The sequence below is a fragment of the Dryas octopetala genome, chromosome 3, assembly GCF_963921425.1.
Source record: "Dryas octopetala chromosome 3, drDryOcto1.1, whole genome shotgun sequence".
Lineage (NCBI taxonomy): Eukaryota > Viridiplantae > Streptophyta > Magnoliopsida > Rosales > Rosaceae > Dryas > Dryas octopetala.
This window is the reverse complement of record NC_141368.1, coordinates 482,959-502,915: the sequence shown is the minus strand read 5'-3', so window position 1 is coordinate 502,915 and position 19,957 is coordinate 482,959. Positions and strand designations below refer to the sequence as shown.

Sequence of the window (19,957 nt, the reverse complement as noted above, 5' to 3'; positions counted from 1 at the left end):
TGGTAATAGGAAGAAAGAGTTATAAAACAGCAGGAGGGCCGGTTAGTCGTAGGCAATGCAGAAGAGATATAAAACCGCATATTCACATTTATTTAGTCACTAGATCAGTCGTACTAACCAATCTACAATACAAAGTAGTATCTAAACCACGAACAATAGGCCCTATATGTTAAAATTTCATAATATTGGCCCCCAATTGCCATTATTTTACAATAATCTGACACTAAATACTCCATGAACCAACTCTGACTCCCGTCAACTATGAGAACTAATATCCAGTAAGGGATTTATGAATCCCCGCAATAACAAGAAATAATAAACAAAATCGTGTGCCTCATTTTTTGCTCTTGGCTTTCTTGGAAACTTGAGTTTTCTTTCTTGCTTTCTTCGGTGGCTGTGGCTTCGTTCCAGCAGTTTTACCTCTCTTCCTTACAAGCTTCTGTAACAGATACAGACACCAAGATAAATTTAATATAAGCAGGGCTTTGTCAATTTATCAACGTCACTTTAGATCACTGAAGGTTCATTTACCCAAAAAAGAAAACACTTGAGGGTTCAGAAGCATACCGATGCTTTCTCAGCTTTCCCTTTGGTAGTCCCATTGGTTTGTTCATCAGCATCCTCATTTTGATCAGTTTGTTGAGGAATGGCTTTAGGAAACTTGTCAGCCTCATCATCCGAATCAAATGAGAAACCATCTAGTGTTCCTATTCATTCAAAATGATGAGATGTTAAGGAAGAATTACTGTTTTCAGAAATTATTTTTAAAATAGATAGCCACGAAAACAATAACCCTTTGAAAAAGTCTCAACCTTCAACCATTGTTTCAGCTTCATAAACATTTGACTGTGGTTTCAGCTGAATGAAGTCATTCATGATAGCTTCTATCTGATCAAGGAATATACAATTCAGAATAGAATTAACAGATTTTTGGTAGCATTCTGCATTTTCTGCTAACCTCCAATCGATAACAAGTAACTAAATGATTAACCAACCTTTGCCTCTGACTGTCCAAAGCTAACCTGAACAAGAATAGATCTGTGTCATATCACAGCAATATTACGCCAAGTGTAAAGTGTTGAAAGTAATTCAAAGAGTAATTAAGGGCATGATGTACAATGCTAAAGCTTTATAAATGGAGGCAGATAACGTACAACACAAAATGTCCTGGAAGGAACTACTGTTGTTTTGTATATGGTTCCTGAAATGTTAACCAAAAATAAACCAGTCAGATGAAGGCAGCTAGTACAGAAATGTGCAGAACAATAAGGTGTACTGACAAGGCTAACAACCAGCTCTGCAAAATAAAAAACAGGGGACAGATCAAAGAGGCATATAACATGACAAGAAGGAAATTAGAAAGCCAGAGTATAGTGATAAAGAGAGTATTTGTTTTTCTTCCTTTTGAATTGCATAGAGATTTGTAAAGCCTATAATACAACATTTGCCTCTATTATATGGAGATGATCAAATAGTAAAATCATTAAACCAAGAAACATGTGAATTTGAAGTTTTGAGCAAAACATGCCTTTCAAATCAAGGTACATTTCACGATCCGCAGATCTAGTATCTGAAACTACTATCCGTCCTACAGCACCCATATCACCACTCAAATCTATGGAATCCCCTTCACACTCAACAAGTGCCTGCACAAACAGCAAAGCTAAATGTTAATCACAGGTTCCCCCTTTTTTTCGAGGGAAAAGAAGAAGGGAGGTAATTCACACCTGCACCGCTCAAGTATGAGATATGTGAGTATTTTTTACCCAAAAAAAATCAATTACAATGGAGCCACCAGCAGAAGCCAGATTAGTTAAAGTAATTATCTTAGCTTCTCATAACCTCTGCTAATTCTACATTCTACAATCTTGCTATCTTTTTTTTCTATTTGTTAAGAACAATATCTTGCTAACTATAGACACACCTCGTGGCCTATTGACTGTGGCTGCCACTCATTCTGAGAGAGAACATTGATAAAGTCCCCAAGCGAAACAACAAGTTATAACCAAGTGATTTATTGATGTACCTTTGAACGATGAACTTTCTCAGAGAGTACCAAAGGCAAACTTGAGGAGGAAACCTATAACCAAAGAAAATCATTATGGAAAAGATTGTATAGGTAATCATTATTGCTTCTATAGATTATTCTTACATGAGGCTCAATAAGCTTGTTGGATGCTTCTTCCTCTACAACTTCCACATCACCACAATTTCCTGAACCATTATCAGACACTTTGTGCATAAAAATATAATAAAAATAAAAAGATTTGTAGAAGAAGTAATTTTCAGAGAGGGAGGGAGGGAATATTCTTATCTATCATAAAAACACTAAAATCATCCATTGTTATGTTCTTTTGAACATCATTAGTAGTTTTATTACTTAATTTGCCTTAGATACTTGTATACCTAACCAAGGGTTGAACCCTGGCCAGGTCCCTGGAAGTTGGACTTAGCACCAAGGTATCCCTGTGGAACACCAGAGCCCCATTGTTCATACCTTCTTTTTCTTTGCTATCATTTCTTTTATTCTCCTTCATCGGTGTTTGGCCATCTCCTTTTGGACCCCTTTTCAGAGATTTTCCCTTTGAAGCATTCTTAGATGGAGACTCTTCATTTCTGTTCAGAAGAGCTGCATCCTCACCCTTGCCTCTCCCTTGCAGTTGAGCCATTTTATGGTCAGAAGATTCTCCTTGATTGATACCATCCTCCCTGGGGGGACTATTTTCAGGATCAAAATCTGATGACAATGTCAAAACTGAATCATTCACTTCCTGTCCACCATAATATATTTCTTGTCATTCATTGGGAAAATGATAGGAACTTAATTATGTGGGGTAAAACAACTAGAGTATCAATAGCATAATTTGATACTGCAAAGTACGCTTTTCAAACATAAGATTGGCAGTTTTAATTGAGGAAGTTAGGAATTCTCAGTTTATACAAATTAGAAAATGATAAGAAAATATCAAATTAATGGTCAAAAGGAGAAAAAGATTGCACTGTTACTTTAATTACAATGCAAGGCATCTATCTCCTAATTTCTGCTTCAAATTAGTACACATGCAATCTATGTCAACATGAGATGACAGAATGACTGCATGCTATAACTCTACAGAAAACCCGAGGAATCTAATATCTAAAGTTTGGCTTCTGAATAATGCTTACATGAGGCTTCAAAGGCTTCTCAACTGGTCCTTCTTTGGAAATTTTCTTGCCATCCCCTGTATCATAATCAGGAGACACATGAAATGGAACGGAAGTCAAATACACAGAAGAATAACCATTTCCATCTACAAAATATATATGTATATGCATTATCTCTTAGAAACCTAAACCTCATAATCGACAAACCCAAGTTTTCAACCAAAGCCCCTGTTTTACCTTCTTTTTCCTTCAATCTATCTGATTTCTTCTTCTTCAGGGGTATGTGATCTTCTGCGTTTTGTCCTTTTTTTGGAGAGTTGCCTTTTAATCTCTTACGGGATGGAGACTCTGCAGCACTTTTCCCGAGATTTTTACTGAAATTCTCATCTTGATCAGGAAATTTTGAAGATTTCTGTGGAGATAGTTCTTGGCGATCAGTTTTATCCTTCCCTGGACGAACACCATCTAGTGAAGACTCGGATTCTGAGGATAATGTCAGTATTGAGTGAGTTGGTGGTGCCTGGAAAAAAAAAAAAAAAAAAAAAAACCTTCACTTAGCATCCAAAATAAACAAAGAAAGTTTGAGGAAAACGTAAGGCTGCAATGTATAGAGAAGTTATAACCAAATCAAGTGACTAATCTACTAAGTAATTTTAACCAGTGACATCCTGCAAGTCTACCCACCGAACCATGTAATTTTTACCCCACAAAAGATAAATGAAATAACTCTTCTTCTGAGTACCTGGAAAGAGCGCAGCCAATCTGGAGAGTCCTCCCTCGAGGTGCTCATTCCAGCTGCTTGAAAAGTGTCGAAAGTACTATACTACGATTACAAGACCAAGTCTCAGTTACCCAAATATTGCCTTCTTCCTCCTACACCTTCTTGCATGAAAGTTTCAATGCATTTCAAATGAATATCATACAGGACAAAGCATGTAATTTAACATTTAAGTTGAATTAATTGGATAGAAATTCATGCATATAGAATATATGCTGCAATATGGGTCTACTCGAAGAAAGAAAGTACACAAACACATCGAGTCAAGCAAAATATGTGAACCTAAAGATCAATCAGCTATGCTCTTAAGGTGTTTGTAAAAAGGCCAACCCCCAAAATAGAGGAGTTGGCAGAAACTGGCATAGCGGATCTGATATCGAAATACATTAAACATATTTCACACTATCAAGCAAAGCAAACACAATACAAGTATCTGTGAAGTAAAAAGGAGAACGTACCCGTACCACAAAAGAGAGGCCGACTGCGCAAGAACGATTCGGAGGGCTCCCACTGTGCCTGACTATCAAAATATGTGTGATTTGCGCCAAAAAACCACCATCTCCCCAAAGAAAAAAGAAAAAACGCGGGACTGATTTTTCTTTTGGACTTGCGATAGAAGATTTTTTTTTTTTTCTTTTGGACTTGCTAAAAACATTTGGGCCTGAACCTGCGAAAGAAGATTTGTTGACGTTGCCAGGCCTACCCTCATTTGCTGTTAGACTTGTTAGTTTTGTGTGTTTTGGGCCTTGACCTTCCCTATGACCCGAAAAACTATCTGCAACAAAATTCATCCCCCAACTAGAAAAAATGATGGTCAGCCCAAAAAAAACCTAGATAATATTATTATTATTTTTTTTAGAAAAAGAGAAAAATAATATTCATATTCATATAAATTAAGATATTATTAAGACTATACTCCAAAATAACACATACATTGATTACACAATGCAATTGTATTATAGTTACTTAGTTATACATGACAATCGAAAACTTTCAAATTAGCTTCTCAAGCATCAAACATTGTATTGATCCTTCACGCATTGGTACGACTTACGAGATTCATCCATTCAATTGGACTATTTGATTTTTATTGGAATTTCCTAAGGATTTATTGTTTAATGTGACACTGCCCACACTTTCCACTGGTAGACAATTACCATTTACCACCAGAATTGGCGGTGCCAAATGGCAAATTAATGTTCCATGGGTCATGGACTCGGGGTTGAAATATAATTGATAATTATTAGGGATTAATGTGATTTTGCTCCTCAGAGTATTACACATGTATCAGTTTGCTTCTCAGACTTTTAATTTAGAAAATTATGGACCTGACTTTTTCAATTTTGCCAATTAAGATTATTCTGTCAATTTATACATTTTTCATCTAAAATGTCGAGATGATCAACCAGAATTTAGCAAAAAATAAAAGAGGAAAAATGATAAGATCTAAATAGAAGGGATCATTTTGCCTTTAAAGATTTGGATAAAAAATGTGTAAATTGACGGAAGAATCTCAATTGGCAAAATTGAAAAAGTCAGAGTGCTTAATTTTCCAAATTATAAGAGCAAACTGATACAAATGTAATAGCCTGGAGAGCAAAATGGTATTAATCCCTAATTATTATTATATAATTATGGAGGAAACAAAAAAAAAAAAAAACACCAAAGAAACCTCGTTATCCATAGAGTGATAGAAACACCCTAGTATGCTCCAACAGAAGAAGTAAATTGAATTGCGAGGTGAGTGAAATGGAACAAGGTAAACAAGGCGTTATGGTGGCGAAGATGGCGCCTCAGCCAAACCAGAACCCAATAGAGCAGTTGCAGGCTCGGTTCAAGGAGGTAGAGAATGGTTTCAGGGCTTGGTTGGCCAAGCAGTCTTTGCCTGTGGAGGCTGCCGTCGTCACACTCACAAGCGGCGCACAGGGTGCTGCCATCGGTGCCTTCATGGGTACCCTCACCAACGACGTGTCGTCTTCTCTTCCCACGCCTCCTCCTCAGGCCGGCCTCAACCCCCAAGCCATGGCCTCTTTCAAGCAAGCCCAGGTCTCTCTCTCTCTCTCTCTATTAATCTATTTTTCGTCTGAATTACAAATTACCCTATGTTTTGATTGGGTTTCTTATGGGATAGCAGGGGATATTAAGAGAAAAGTTAAATTTTTAGCACACCCACTTCAACCCCATTTGGCATTTGGATTACATATAAATCCCAATATTTCATTCTTAATTCTAGCAATTCTCAGTAAGCTAACAGAGGCAAAGCTTATTTCTTGGTAATAATTTATTGTGTTGTTCTTTGAGTTTTCTTACCATGATTATTTTAGTGCTTGCGAATCTTGGCTTGGTTGCTTAGAAACTTGGGCAAATGAAGAGTAAACATGAATCTTTGTATTCTCCAATTCAAAAGCTAATCTTTTTCTTCCTCTTGAAAACTAATGGTTATCTAAAATTTGAATCTTTGTCAATTTTTTTTCTTCTAGTGCTGTTCGAGCCTTGAAAAGTTCTTATGTTGGTTGAATATGTTCTTGTGGTCATATATCGTTATGAACAGTAAAGTTTCTAGTTGAGGAATCTGGTTCTATGGCTTAATCGTGACCTAATTATGTGGAAACACAGGTTTCTTCTCAATAATAATAGATTAAATCTGAACATGGGTAGCGTTTAGATTAGTCAGAGTATTCATTGTTCCTTGGTGGAGAAGTTCTTTTGATATGTAACCAATTGTTTACTTTGATTATAGGCTCTTACTGGGGGTCCCTTGATACAAGCTCGCAACTTTGCTGTTATGACTGGGGTCAATGCTGGCATATCCTGTGTCATGAGAAGATTGAGAGGAAAGGAGGATGTCCAGTCTAGGTGAGCCTATTTTTCCCACCATACTGTTTGTGATATGCCAATTGCAGTCAATTGGAATTATGGATTTGTTGATATGAGTCGGGTTGTTTATTCTTTGATTGCTTTGATGAAGCATTTTAGGCAGAGATTGTCACAAATTTTGCCATGTTCAACCTTCTAAACAAAATAATTGTATATATGTTGTTGGAAATTTTCTTCTAGATGTTTTTTCTCATTATCGTGTGTGTGTGCGTGTGTGTGCACAGCCCCATTTGATAATCCATAAAAGATAATCTTTGGTTTGAAACAAAGTCTGTGTGTGCCTTTGCATGTGTAAATGTGTTTCAGCATTTATGTCATTGGGGATACATGTGTTGATATACCCTGATGTGGCCAAGGAAACTTTTCTGTTTTCATATTCACCTAAAACTATATGAATTGTGGAAACAATTTGAGGTTAACCTTTCTTTTGACATTTATTTCTGACCCGTCACATTAAGACATTGCCTTGATGCCTTTTTGGCTGTGTATAGGTCATTTGAAGAGTAAGAAACAAACTTTAGTGGATTTACTTTATGCCTTAGGTCCATTTTGGGAAATTAAATTTTCCCTCTGTGTTTCACTGAGATCATAGTTTTAAGGCAGAATTCTCCAAGGTACTCCTGGAGACTGTGAAGATGCCACTTCTTTTTTTCTTTTTTCCTGAGCCAGTTAGTTATTTGGTTCATTCTATGAGGGTTAGATGTGGATTCTGGGTTCTTTGTCCCAGTCTAAGCCAAAGGGGGGCCACCACTAGCTAGGATTTTCAGCTCTCTCTCTCTCTCTCTCTCTCTCTATATATATATATATATATATATTTCTTTTTTCCTTTTTATTCCCTTGAAAAAGTGGCTTTCTTTATATATTAATAGTTCTATCAAATTCTTCATTTTTATCATTACTGCCATATGCAAGTGTTATAGATTTCATTTATGTTCAATATCAGCTGCTTAGTTTTTTGTTTTTGCAACATCCTTATGTTATTCCTGTGTACTGCAGCATGGTGGCTGCTTTTGGTTCGGGAGCCCTGTTTTCGTTGGTAAGTGGCATGGGTGGTCCCAATCAAGCAGCAAATGCAGCCACTTCTGGACTTTTCTTTGCACTTGTTCAGGGTGGACTTTTCAAGGTGAGCCTTAAGAGGATAGAATTTATCATTTTGATAGTAGCTGAAAGGTAAAGCGTGTTCATTTTCGAGTTCTTAGCTTTACATGATTTCAATGCAAGCTTGGGGACACCTTAAAACGAACTTGTCATTTTTCAGACAAGGACTGAAAATGTGGAAGTAACATGTTTTGAAAAACATCAACTATAAATGAATCTCTATGAGGTTTCCTGCTAGTCTAATGCTCTGAGCTAGTAGTTCTTACATGCATGTCTGTTTGGATGTCGGGGTTTGAGTTTGCATTATGTTGTAGTATTGGTTACTTATCTGCCCTGAAAGCACTTTTTGCATGGTTATGCAGTTGGGGCAAAAGTTTTCTCAACCACCAACTGAAGATATTTACTATTCTAAAACAAGAAGCATGTTGAATAACCTTGGCCTCCAGAATTATGAGAAGAATTTCAAGAAAGGCTTATTATCAGACAACACCTTGCCTCTGCTCAATGACAGGCAAGTAGCTGGATTTTCAAATTCTTTATCACTTCCACACTCATTAAAAGTCATCTTTGTATGCCCTTATCTATAAACCATGTAACTTGTACATGTTTTAACGGCCTTCCATTTGCAATGCTGTTTCAGTGCTCTTAGAGACGTGAAAATCCCTCCTGGACCAAGGCTTCTCATTCTTGATCACATTCAGAGGTCTGCTCATCCTCCATAAATAGTAATAGTGCGAACTTGTGAGTTTATCTCACTTGTGACTAATTTTTGGTTTCAGGGACCCGGAGATAAAAGAGAGGCGAGGATACAGTCGTTGAACTGCCTAGTGTTGATTTAGTTTGCCTTGCCTTCCAAAAGAACACCTTCTTTCTCCAGATAAAACCTTAGACTCAGAAGGGAGATATGTTTTGAGTTGAGATAATGTCGTTTTTGTTGTCAACTTGTTCTTGATATTCAACTGCTACGTTCTGCTAAATTAATTGATGATTGCATAATTTTGATTCTTGCGGCTGCTATATGGAAGAGGTGAGTAGCTTCCCGTCGGGTATGAAATCATTCATTTGCTTGGTTTGGAATTCGGATAACCATTCATTGAGTACTGAGTAATAATATCTTATTTTGATACTTCTTGCACCCCTAGCAGGCTCGCATGATCAGAAAATTAATAATTGATTAATTAAAAAAAATAAGAAAAAGATCAAAATCATGAAAAGAAAGCAGGAGTTGGGATTTACTCCATAAGGCAATCAGGCAGGCAATTGCCTGATTTGTATGCATGATACCCGTACTTGGAGTCTTGCAGGTGTAATTGCAATGTAGCTTTGCATAGGGATGCAAATACAAAAGAGAATAATGTATGTACGATTGCTGTGGACCCCTTGTGAGTTGTGGCTCTATTAGCATATTCTTCCCTGATGCCAGGCTTTGCTTTCGCCTTTCATATTCAGTAGTGCTAGCTGGTCCTACCTTAACACTACTCTCAAAGCCCTTGCCGAAAGGATCGATCTATGCTTTTTCTTTCTTCTTTTTGCTTCTACTATATGCCAGATAAAAACGTCATTTGAGTTTCTAGATCCAATTAAACTCATGAGTTGCGCATTAATTGATGTAACATTACATTACTCTTAAAAAATACTTACTTCGTGCCAAGTGGAAGCATATTTATGCTGGACAAATGAAACACATACAGATGCATGGAGTTTACTTGCAGTAATAATGCGTCATTATCATGAAATCTGACCAAATTACCACTGTTGAGAATTGAGATGACAATTTCAAAGACGTTGGGTGGACGTTATTAGTTCCACTTGCTTGAAACTCTCTGTTTCATAAGTTCCGGGAGGAGATTTAAATATATGCTGGTGGATTGGGATTGACGAATAAAATAACCGTCACTTTGGTCAAAAAGATTAAAGACGTGTTTTTAGATCTCAATTGTTTTTCTGGAAATTCGAAGAAATAGGTTTTTTCTTATGATTAATTTATCTTATTCTTATCTTCAAACATGAATGTAGTCATTACCCTATTTAGACTAATCTCATGCATTCAAACGAGGTCATTTAGAATTAGAACGAAACTCATGAGTCATTGTCGTGAAATCTGACCAAATACCACTTTTGAGAATTGAGATGACGATTTCAAAGATGTTGCGTGGACGTTATTGATTGCGTTTCATAACTTCCAGGAAGGTATTTACATATATGCTTGTCAGCTTGTGAATAAAATAACCATCACTTATGGTCAAAAAGTTTAAAGATGCGTTTCAAGATCTTTGGTTTAACGTATTTGTTCGGTTGAAAAAAGAAAAAGAAAAAGAAAAAAAAGAAACACAAGTTGTCCACAAAATACTTTTCACATTTTGCTTAATCTTTAATGTAGTTAATTGACCACCAATCAATGTATGGATACCATTTTCTCAAGCATTAATTCAATTAATCATAAATAATGTTCTCTTCTGGTTTTGTGTTTTTTGAGATTCCAGCTTCAGGATTACAACTCTTTCATCTTCTTTGTTTTGGTTATCGGCCGGAAATTACAACCCCCTAACACAAGAATCCAACAAAAATGCAACCTTTGTGTACCTTTTAGATGGGTAGAGAGAGATAAAAGAAACAAACTTTATTTCTTCTATATATGTTTTCTTGAAAGAGAAGATGAATCAAATCATCAAACTACGTACACAGAGAGCCATGCGCAATTACAACAATCGTCTTCTATCCTGTGCTCTTTACAACCAAAAATTACACGGAGCAGTCACAAAAACCACCAATTTACATTGAATTGAGAAACCAATTATGTAAAAAATAATAAAGAGGAAACTGTAAACTGTTAGTTGAGCTAATTCTCATTCCAAAGGCAGGGAAATGGAGGCAGACTTGAGAAGGCGGTGGGCCTGAGAGAGCTGGTCCATGAGGGAGAGAATCCGAGCGTGATCTATACGCGCCTGATCGACGGCCTCGGCTTCTAGCTCACCGAGCTGTGAGCAGAGTCGCTCTTCGGCGTCCTCGGCGACTCTGAGCCTCTCGCAGGCCCTCTGGAGCTCAAGCTTCATCCGCTCCTCTCTCTCCTGGCTCTTCCTCAGCTCTCTCTCCAGCTCCTCGTTCCTCTTTCTCAGCGATTTCTCGTCTTCTACTACCTGCGGTGCTTGCTTTGTTACCGCCATTGATGTTTCTTTCTAATGAACTAGTCTGGACTCGGAAGCTTTCAAAACTAGACAATATTCCTAGCCGTGCAGACTTTGCTGAATTGGTGGTGCATGACAGGCTTTATAAAGACCAAAAACTATGTGTCCAGGTTCAATGTATCTGCCAGAGTTTTCAAATTCTGATTCTGCTTACGCATCTGCGTCTGTCACTTAACTCCTTGGTTAGTTTGAGTTTTTTCCTCCCGTAATAACAACCCACTAATCGTGTTTCCGCGCATTTAATTAGATGAGGAGTTGATGTTTTGCAACACAGGTTTTTTAAATAAAAGATGCGACAAGTAATACAATATATACATTCCAAAAGTAAAACGAAGATACTTTTGTAAGTTAGGCATTGGATTTAAGATGGATAAGGATTTCCTACCCATTTTCCTACCATGTTTGGTACAAGGCTAAAATCTTAGCCATTGAACTCATCTTTCTCTCCCTTTTTTTTCTCTTTCTACTCTCTCTTCAATGGCTAAGATTTTAGCCTTGTACCAAGCATGGTAGAGAAAATGGGTAGGGGATCTTTGTCTATTTAAGATTTACCTCTTTCATTCTAGTATATATCCATGTTACTTGACAAGTTGAACTAAGGTGCATGCATGAATATTAAACATTATTATTGTTAGCAATATGTAATTGGTGATGATCTAATGCAGTATTGTTTAAAGAATAATTAAGGAGACTCGCCGACACTCTCAGTTCGTCAGTTGGTTAATGTCAATATAGCTGACCAGTGACCAGATGAAGAAGTGTATGGGAAATTCAAGGTTGCCTTTTAACTGAAAGGACCAAATCTATCCGAAGGTTCGAATTGTTTCCAAATTTCCATAGCCTTAAAATAATCAAATACAAACACAAACACACGACAGGCCTGGGCCCTATTATTCGCACAACTATGTGAAACGTAAAAATATCTTTCATCTGTGCGTAATTATTGGACAAGGATCGTGGCCTTTCGAGGCCCAAGTTCCGTCTCCCGAAATATCTTCAATCTGAAATAGATAATGGACCGGGCTCTCGAAACCAGTTAGTAGACTGGGCTTAATTGGAAAGGAGGTGTTCGGATTAAGGCCCAAAATCTTGTCCTTTTTGCAACATGGGTTACATCCGCCATTAAGATCCATCAATTTTGAGCTGAAAGCTAAAGTGGATAAATAGTCAGCATTTCTAATAAAGATTGAGATATTCGTAATGGATAACTCCAATTGTCACATAATATTGTCTCATGTGTGTATATTGTATTATTGGATATATAAAATATTATGGTGGGAGATAAGGAGTGAAAGCATTATTCACATGGGTGGTAAATGTGTTTCTTCTTTTTCTGTAAGCATGATAACATGTTACATTTTTACCGTAAATAAAAAAAAACTATTTAGATGATAGTATGATACCATGAGAGAAAAAACACATTAGCTATTAATTCTGAATCGTTGAATTTGTTTCCATTGTTATTTAAATATCTTTATTTAACAAAAAAATTAATTTCAATTATAAATTAATTTATACGCTATCCCCTCCTTTCAGTCCATTCCAATGACATAGCTTCTTCAAACAAATGATTGAGAGATTTTTTTATTTAACAATTTGAAATGAAATGTTTACTTAAGCAAACTGAGGAAGAGGCACTTACGTGGGCTCGATTTGCTCTACGCAATCTTTGACGTCGCTGTGTCTTGACATTGCAGAAGAACAAAATAAATTTTCATCACTCCTATCTTTCAGTAAGTTTTCATATGATGTGCACGTCTTTTCCTTTTCAATTTTCATTCTACTACGTTTTCAGGATCATCTCAGATTATCGATCTCTCATTTTCACATAATCTGATTTGCATTCATCTGGTTTCTTGCTAATTTCACGATCTTCTTGGATCGTCCGGAGACCCATGTACCCATTTGATTGATCTGCTACTTTCCGATATTTATGGGGGTCATTGCATGCTTTGTTTGTTAAATTTTGGATATGGGTTTATTTGGGTCGTCTGATTTTACTCTATCTGCGTAGACAAAGTAGCTGCCCGGTTTGTTCTTGCATCATCATGAAGGCCAATTCTTGAATTTGTTATGGTTCAGAAAGCTTCCGTGAAGAGGGTATTTCATTTTACACTGTATACATCAGATAGTTGTATTGTTTAGTGCAAGAGCAAGACTCTATCAGAGCTCATGTTGTGGTCTTTAATTGATTTGGGCAAGGAGTTTTTGTGGGTAAGGATTGCTTCTGACTGAAATGCTGTATGAGGGATTGGGAGTCTAAATAGAGATCTAGTTTTAAGAACTATGGATTTTCAGAATAATTCTCAGCCTGAATTGGGGAAATTGGAACAGATAGTTTCCCAATTTCTACTGAAGAGCTTGCATATAATCTTGGACTCTAGGATCCCTTCTCTTCACCCACATGATCGCAGTGGTGACCTGTCATCGGTTACTCGAGTGAAAAAGAGTGACAAATGGTTCAACTTAATACTGGGGGACCGCCCTGCAGCTCTTGAAAATTTGAATTTTTGGCACAGAAATGTAATGGATCCGATGATAATTGACATAATACTTGTTCATGGAGGGCCTAATTCTTCATCTGTTGACAATCTGTATACGGTGGTGGGGACATCTGTTGAGACAATTATAGAGAGGTGGGTTGTTCAGTATGAAACTCCACGGTTTGTGGCTCCTCAAACTGGTGATGCTTCGGCCTCTTACAAGAAGACATACAAGAAATCAATCTTACTTTTACGCGCTCTTTGTTCATATATGAGGCTTCTTCCAGCTTATAGGATCTTTAGACAGCTAAGTACATCTAGTCAGACTTATAATTTTGATATTATTTACAAGGTGTCTTCATTTAGAGATCCATTCTCAAGGGGGGAGGAGGAAATGATGGAGGAATACAGTTTTTCTTCTGTAGAGGCCAATCCTGGCCGTCTTTCTTTATCTGTAACTTACCGTAAAACGCTGTCTGATTTCAATCTTCAGCCTTCAACACCAATGCCACCGAAGATAATTACAGATTATGTTGGTAGTCCAGCCACTGACCCCCTGAGGTCTCTCCCCTCATCAGTGAAGAGTGTTCGTGCAACTTCCTTTCCATTGGGAGGAATACAACCTCCAACTACTGCACCATTTCAACGCCCACACAGCTGGACAAGCGGCTTTCACAGACCTCCTCTTGTGCAGTATAAACCCCTAGTTGGATCTCCACCTGCATATCGTGCACCTCTTATGTCACATGATGTTGGATCTCCTCCTATTGATAACAGAGTTCAAAACAATAGAGTTCAAAGTTATCAAAAGACTCCTAGTTACGATGAGTATCAGCTTTCACCTCCGTTTTCACCATCTCCATCCCCATCTCCCCCAACATACTTGTCTAGTGGTAATTTCAATCCCATGCAAACTCGAATTCGTTCAGAAACTGCCCCTGTAAGCATCCCTCTTCCAATGGGGGGCAGAAGCTCTAGATACCTTTCTCCCAATTTTTCTGATCCAAGTAGAAATTCTCTTCCTCCATTATCCCCCAGAAGCACAAGGAATGATCATTCCTCGCAAGAGTCTCCATCTGGAATCAGGGCCTTTAGAAAATTAGAGGCTTCAAGGGCCGGAGAAATGCACCCTGGAATGTCAAATCATAACATTGGTCAGAAGGTAGTCCCTGTTTTCTGATTTAGCAACTTGTTTGCTCCATTTATGGCCTGTTGTGCTTGGTAGTAAGACAAGTTCTTTTTTGTTTCTTAGGTGATGAAAGACAGTAAAGAAGATTCAGGGCGGTTCTCAGGATTGTTGTCCTCTAGTGGCTCACCACGTGTTGGATTTTCTAGAAGCTCCAGTAGATTATCTTTCCAGGATGATTTGGACGATTGTGAGTTCTCATGTCCGTTCGATGTTGATGATGTTGATACATCAGATTTTCAAACCAGGTACTTAAATTAACCCTTAAGGGTTATATTTATATATGTAGTCGTAGACCATCTTTGGCCTAAGGAAATTTGTATAAAGTGATGGTATTATTTAATTGAAGTTGTTGTCCTCTCCTTCATAATTGTTTTGGCTACTTTTCTGCATGCCTTTAGTGTTTCTCACATTAATGGTTATCGTTTTCCAGCCTTCTTGAATTTCTGGGCTAGTGGGTGATCAAGGAAAACTTAGCCAAATAGTTATGCAGTTTGAAAACCTTGCATTTTATGAAGGAGAAAAGAAGCAGTAAAACACAGAACATGGTTGGGTCAGGTTTGACCATCAGTTGCTAGAGGCATATGTGCTTGGGGGTCTATATTCTGTGTTCAAGTTGAGGATGATTTAGACTACAATACCTGCATTTGCATCATAACATTCATATGGTATTCAACATAATGATCCTATGGTTTTCAACAAAGTTTTTACATTAGGTGTTGGCAGACAGTTGCCTAGGTATTCTGTTCCTAGTGCTCGCAGCAGTTTCCTAGGTATTCTGTTCTTGTATGCATGGAGAAGTTATGCATGCTGCTACAATCCCTTTTCAAAATATTAAACTAAGAACTCTACTTTTTGTTACTAGCTTCAAAATATTAAACTAAGAACTCTACTTAAGAACTCTACTTTTTGTTACTAGCTTCTTTTTGGTAAACTGATGTAGTATATTGAAATGGACGATGGGGAAAAATATGTTCACTATATTTGCTGGGTTATTTAGTTTTTGTCAGGCATTGTTCACTGTGCTTGTAACTGTTTCCAGCCTTATCTTATACCCTATATCTGAATTTGCATTTAGTGTGTTTCTTGTTGTGCAATATGCAAGCTTACCTGCATAGCATCTTACTTATGTTTCTCTCTATTTTATATTTTGGGTGAACAGTCAAAATCTTGATGGCAAAAAAGCTTCAGAGTTTACATCACAGTCATTGCCACTGGGTAGAAAATCACAAGATGCTGCTGTTGGCGTTCTTGTTCAGATGCTGAGGACAGCGCCACCTCTGCGCCAAGATTCAAGTTGTTACTCATCCCAATCCGTGAAGACTGAACATGACGGAGGAGTTGCTACAGCTTCTGGTTTCTTTATGCCTCGAAGGACATCTGATGCACTGGAGGAGCTCAGAAGTTACAGAGAGATGAAAGACCTTCTACTATCTAAGAGTGGAATGAGGGTGCTGGCCAAAGAAGAAGCATAATAATCCTGCAGAGCTTTGGTCATTGGTGGGTGATTTCTTGTGTGAGAGGGAAGCTTGAAAAAGAGCATACAGTTTCGTCTGATTGCTAACAGATTGTATATATCATGACTGAAAACTAGTTACTATCACTAAATCAGTTTAGTGGATCTTCATGACCATTACTATTTAGGAAAAGTTTATACTGATCTCTCTCTCTCTCAGCAAAACTTGTGAACTTGCAATGAAGCAAAATGGCATGATAGCAGCTGATAACAATTTGTTATAAATAATTAAGAAAGAAAGATTTTGAGAACAAAATTAGAATCAATAATATCTATCCAAAATCCAAATGTCATCTCCAACGGAATGTTGGAACTTGATAACCTAAAAGAGGAGATTGGGAATAAAAATGTTTGGCTTCTTATTTCTTTTTATTAGCCAATCACAATTTGATACGTATTTTATTTTTCTTAATTTTTTTCTTAATGATCAATTCCTCCTTATGCATTGGTTGATTGGAAAATACTTAATATGAATGAGATTAATTCTTTTTAAAAGAAAACAATCCATATTAAAGAACGATGGGCCGAATCCCAAATCCGGATGTATTTGTAACAGGTTTTTAGCCTACAGTCAGGCCCATAATCTGCCCCAGCCCTAAATCCCAAGTCCAATTCATTTAGCTGATCGGGTTCGGTCCGAAAGGAAAGACCGAAAGAGGAACGTCCAGTTCATACGCAATTCAAACAAGGAGAGCGAGTTTGGATTTTCTTCTTCTTCTTCTTCTTTTTCCTCCTCTCGTTGTTTGGCTAAAATCATATAAAGTTATCAAATTGTGTATGATAGCTATAGCTTACCAGTGACATGGATTCTTCGTCTTGCCCCTTCTGTCATCTGACAGTTCCATCCTCAGAACTTGAACGGTATGATATGTACCGTATAAAATGCAACCTTTTGTTTTTTGTTTTTTTGTTTTTGTGATTATATATGTAAAGAAATGAATTTGAATTGCAGGCATGCCAACAGTCACTTTGAGGTTAATGATGAGCAACTCGCAAGGGACTTGGAATTTGGCCAACAACTTGATCTTGCCACTTCTTCACCTCCATCTATGGTACTCTTTACTTTCCCCATTTGTTTTCTTTTATAACTCCTGGCCTATTCAAAGCATTAAGAAAACAATATTACACATTTGATGTCTGGGTTTTTTTTCTTATCATGAAAAAATTATTTATTTTTCTTTTCGTTTTTCTGAGGGAACAGAGAATGTCTATGTTAATAAAATGGGTGGACAACAACTTTGTTTTCTTCTGTTTTCCCCTTTAAACAGGAACCCGAATCGTAGTATACTGACTTCTTAATTTCTCATTGATACGCTTGCAGAACCGTCAAGCAATCAGTGACTTGCCATTTGCCAGAAGTGATGAACAATGTAGTATGGAGGAAAGTATCTCTTGCTTGGTTGCTTTACAGACTAGGACCACTTTCCACAAAATTGAAGGTGGTTTGATGGCATTGCTGAGAGACTGTTTGGAGTTAGAACCTGGAAATACAACCACTATTTTGTCGGGTTATATTGATCATTTTCAGAGCATTCGATCTGAGGATGTTGGGTGGGGTTGTGGGTGGCGTAACATCCAAATGCTTAGCTCCCACTTGCTTATGCAAAGGCAAGAAGCTCGGGAGGTTTTGTTTGGTGGTTTGGGATTTGTTCCTGATATCCCATCACTCCAAAGGTGGCTTGAGATTGCTTGGGAAAAGGGATTTGACGTACTTGGCTCTGATCATTTTGCTAACAAAATTTATGGCTCAGCCAGAAAGATTGGAACTACTGAATGTGCTGCCCTTTTCCGTTCTTTTGGGCTTCGGGCAAGGATAGTAGATTTTGGTCCCAAGGAACTCGAATCGCTTTATCTTTCTCTTCCTGGTTCAAATCATGGGGAAGAGGTAAAGAGAATACATAATGGTGGAAAGAGGAAAGCAATTCAGGTTTGTGGGCCGATGGATAGATATCTGTTGGGAAGGAATCATGATATTAACCAAGCAGGTTCCAGTGGGCATGAAAAGTCTGGATGTTCTACTGTCCATCTTGGTGACTCTTTGGGTAGAGTAAGTAATGATCATTTGGGAAATAAGTTTACAAGGGAAAGCAAGGGTCATCAGGTTCTCATTGATTGGATCTGGAATTACTTCTCTGATAATAATACCAAATCTGGCAATCATCGGGTCATCGTGAGTGACAAAACGTAAGTTTCTATCTCAGCTAGTAGCTATAGTGCCAAGAGTGCAAAAATGCATAGAAGTATTTTGTTTTGAACTTTTTGTTAATATACAAAAGACTGTTTATATTGTGTTCTAATTTGTAGAGAGGTTCTTTGAGCAGACCCTTGTACTTCCAACATGATGGACATTCGAGAACCATTGTTGGGATTCAAGTCAGACATCAACGTAATGGGATGCCGCAGCACAGTCTTTTAATTTTGGATCCTGGTCATGTAATTTTCTGCCTCTTCTTATGAATTTGTGGACCCTGCTCATTATTGAACATAGGATAATTGGTTTTTCACTCTTGTGCAACAAAATTACAGAGAACGGCAGATCTGGAAAAATTGCTAAAGGAAAAAGTAGGATGGCAGAAGCTTATAAAAAGAGGGGTTCACACACTGAGAAAGCCACAGTACCAGGTAATGATTAATTAAATATAACATTTGTCTTTGGCTTTATTACTCTTTAGGACTGGGCTTGATGTGATGGCTTTGTTTCAGTTGTGTTATATTGATCCTGGAATCGCAAGTGGGGATGAAGTGGAGTTGTTCAAGACAATAGATAGTGTTTTTCTTGATTTCTAAAGGGAGGAACCTGTTGAACATTTGTGATCGGCTTTTCCAGTCCTTTTTAATATTCTAGATAGTATAATAGGGCTGCCTAGTTGGTAAAGTACTTTGGTGGTATGCTGGGAACTCTTTATTGGAATCAAAGATCTAGACAAACCATTATGACTGGAAACTGGGACAAGTGGCTATATTACTGTTCTCTTTTATGCAGTAAGTGTTTTGACAGGACAGGGAAAGATCAGATATGTTTGGAATTAACGCATGGTAAAAGAGAATGAATTGAAATTCACAGTTTTAAGGCTTCTTCCATAAGAAAATTGGATTTCTGAAGCTCTAGAAGAAGGCTGCACGTTTTTTGATCTGAGACTAATTGTGGGTTGATTTTGAGGAAATGTGCTACTGCTACTGGAGTCAGGGAATCACCTCTTCTTACTCTTCAGCTGCTAGGGAGCTGTGATGCTTTGCCACCTCATAAAATCACATGATCTGTTTGATTTTCTTTTTAGCTGCCTAGAAGATTTGGCTGGAGACACAATCTGGCAGCACTGAAAGCGACTGCCTTTTGCTTGCTTTCTGGGGTAAACATACTTTTGAGGGCAAGGAGTAAAGTCTGCTGAAGCTCAAGGGCACACGCATGTATTCTTTATTTATGTTGATGGAGGCAATGACTACTTCCTAGTGTAATATTATCTTAGGTTTTGTTGATTTCATGTGTGCCTCCTCCCCCTGGGTTAGTTTTGATGGGAGTGTATTCTCTTGTATACTTACATTGTATCTACAATCTACTTGGCATCACCCCTTGGGAACAAGTTTATTCATTTATCAATAATAGGATAATATATTGCAACTTCTGTGCTTCTCTATTCAACATTTTATTGTGTCACAAAACATCGTCCAACCTCTATTTTAATGACAAAA

At 37.6% G+C, this 19,957-nt stretch overlaps 5 protein-coding genes across 6 annotated transcripts; 3 read left to right on the top strand and 2 right to left on the bottom strand.

Moving 5' to 3' along the window:
* Positions 1 to 65: 65 nt before the first annotated feature.
* BIN4 (double-stranded DNA binding protein) lies at positions 66 to 4,496 on the bottom strand. Of its 2 annotated transcripts, none has more exons than XM_086235661.1 (13): positions 4,387 to 4,496; positions 3,887 to 4,023; positions 3,382 to 3,664; positions 3,166 to 3,221; positions 2,498 to 2,771; positions 2,153 to 2,214; positions 2,027 to 2,080; positions 1,529 to 1,646; positions 1,155 to 1,201; positions 996 to 1,022; positions 813 to 888; positions 568 to 707; positions 66 to 439 (listed from the first exon to the last, which is right to left on the bottom strand). In XM_086235661.1, exons 2-13 carry the CDS (start codon positions 3,932 to 3,934, stop codon positions 335 to 337), a joined length of 1,290 nt encoding a protein of 429 aa, XP_086091787.1. In that variant the 5' UTR covers positions 3,935 to 4,023; positions 4,387 to 4,496; the 3' UTR covers positions 66 to 334. The 2 variants fall into 2 exon arrangements, with proteins under 2 accessions (XP_086091787.1, XP_086091786.1); XM_086235660.1 differs by having other exon boundaries at positions 4,381 to 4,483.
* Positions 4,497 to 5,609: 1,113 nt separating this feature from the next.
* On the top strand, positions 5,610 to 8,903 carry LOC147289128 (chloroplastic import inner membrane translocase subunit HP30-2-like). The gene is made up of 6 exons (XM_086235662.1): positions 5,610 to 5,968; positions 6,663 to 6,778; positions 7,796 to 7,922; positions 8,260 to 8,408; positions 8,538 to 8,600; positions 8,677 to 8,903. Exons 1-6 carry the CDS (start codon positions 5,672 to 5,674, stop codon positions 8,714 to 8,716), a joined length of 792 nt encoding a protein of 263 aa, XP_086091788.1. The 5' UTR covers positions 5,610 to 5,671; the 3' UTR covers positions 8,717 to 8,903.
* A 1,593-nt stretch (positions 8,904 to 10,496) lies between these two features.
* Positions 10,497 to 11,146, bottom strand: LOC147289127 (protein RESPONSE TO LOW SULFUR 3-like). Its single transcript, XM_086235663.1, has one exon. The coding sequence runs from the start codon at positions 11,059 to 11,061 to the stop codon at positions 10,744 to 10,746; it is 318 nt and encodes a 105-aa protein (XP_086091789.1). The 5' UTR covers positions 11,062 to 11,146; the 3' UTR covers positions 10,497 to 10,743.
* A 1,491-nt stretch (positions 11,147 to 12,637) lies between these two features.
* Positions 12,638 to 16,442, top strand: ATG13 (Autophagy-related protein 13). The gene is made up of 4 exons (XM_086236663.1): positions 12,638 to 12,815; positions 13,097 to 14,727; positions 14,818 to 14,999; positions 15,914 to 16,442. Exons 2-4 carry the CDS (start codon positions 13,369 to 13,371, stop codon positions 16,224 to 16,226), a joined length of 1,854 nt encoding a protein of 617 aa, XP_086092789.1. The 5' UTR covers positions 12,638 to 12,815; positions 13,097 to 13,368; the 3' UTR covers positions 16,227 to 16,442.
* A 523-nt stretch (positions 16,443 to 16,965) lies between these two features.
* On the top strand, positions 16,966 to 19,886 carry LOC147289125 (Peptidase C78, ubiquitin fold modifier-specific peptidase 1/ 2). Its single transcript, XM_086238346.1, has 6 exons — positions 16,966 to 17,128; positions 17,220 to 17,319; positions 17,589 to 18,451; positions 18,589 to 18,700; positions 18,794 to 18,889; positions 18,971 to 19,886. The coding sequence occupies exons 1-6, from the start codon at positions 17,070 to 17,072 to the stop codon at positions 19,052 to 19,054; spliced, it is 1,314 nt and encodes a 437-aa protein (XP_086094472.1). The 5' UTR covers positions 16,966 to 17,069; the 3' UTR covers positions 19,055 to 19,886.
* The last annotated feature ends 71 nt before the right edge of the window (positions 19,887 to 19,957 follow it).

What these genes read in the sequence shown, in the direction of transcription:
- BIN4 (XM_086235661.1), bottom strand. Translation starts at nt 3,934, where the DNA reads ATGAGCACCTCGAGGGAGGACTCTCCAGATTGGCTGCGCTCTTTCCAG. An exon ending in ATTGGCTGCGCTCTTTCCAG is followed by an intron (nt 3,665 to 3,886) that starts GTACTCAGAAGA and finishes TTTTTTTTCCAG; the next exon opens with GCACCACCAACTCACTCAAT. An exon ending in AGCTGAAACAATGGTTGAAG is followed by an intron (nt 708 to 812) that starts GTTGAGACTTTT and finishes TTGAATGAATAG; the next exon opens with GAACACTAGATGGTTTCTCA.
- LOC147289128 (XM_086235662.1), top strand. Translation starts at nt 5,672, where the DNA reads ATGGAACAAGGTAAACAAGGCGTTATGGTGGCGAAGATGGCGCCTCAG. An exon ending in TTCAGGGTGGACTTTTCAAG is followed by an intron (nt 7,923 to 8,259) that starts GTGAGCCTTAAG and finishes ATGGTTATGCAG; the next exon opens with TTGGGGCAAAAGTTTTCTCA. An exon ending in ATTCTTGATCACATTCAGAG is followed by an intron (nt 8,601 to 8,676) that starts GTCTGCTCATCC and finishes TTTTGGTTTCAG; the next exon opens with GGACCCGGAGATAAAAGAGA.
- LOC147289127 (XM_086235663.1), bottom strand. Translation starts at nt 11,061, where the DNA reads ATGGCGGTAACAAAGCAAGCACCGCAGGTAGTAGAAGACGAGAAATCG.
- ATG13 (XM_086236663.1), top strand. Translation starts at nt 13,369, where the DNA reads ATGGATTTTCAGAATAATTCTCAGCCTGAATTGGGGAAATTGGAACAG. An exon ending in ATCATAACATTGGTCAGAAG is followed by an intron (nt 14,728 to 14,817) that starts GTAGTCCCTGTT and finishes TTTGTTTCTTAG; the next exon opens with GTGATGAAAGACAGTAAAGA. An exon ending in ACATCAGATTTTCAAACCAG is followed by an intron (nt 15,000 to 15,913) that starts GTACTTAAATTA and finishes TTGGGTGAACAG; the next exon opens with TCAAAATCTTGATGGCAAAA.
- LOC147289125 (XM_086238346.1), top strand. Translation starts at nt 17,070, where the DNA reads ATGGATTCTTCGTCTTGCCCCTTCTGTCATCTGACAGTTCCATCCTCA. An exon ending in TAATTTTGGATCCTGGTCAT is followed by an intron (nt 18,701 to 18,793) that starts GTAATTTTCTGC and finishes ACAAAATTACAG; the next exon opens with AGAACGGCAGATCTGGAAAA. An exon ending in TGAGAAAGCCACAGTACCAG is followed by an intron (nt 18,890 to 18,970) that starts GTAATGATTAAT and finishes GCTTTGTTTCAG; the next exon opens with TTGTGTTATATTGATCCTGG.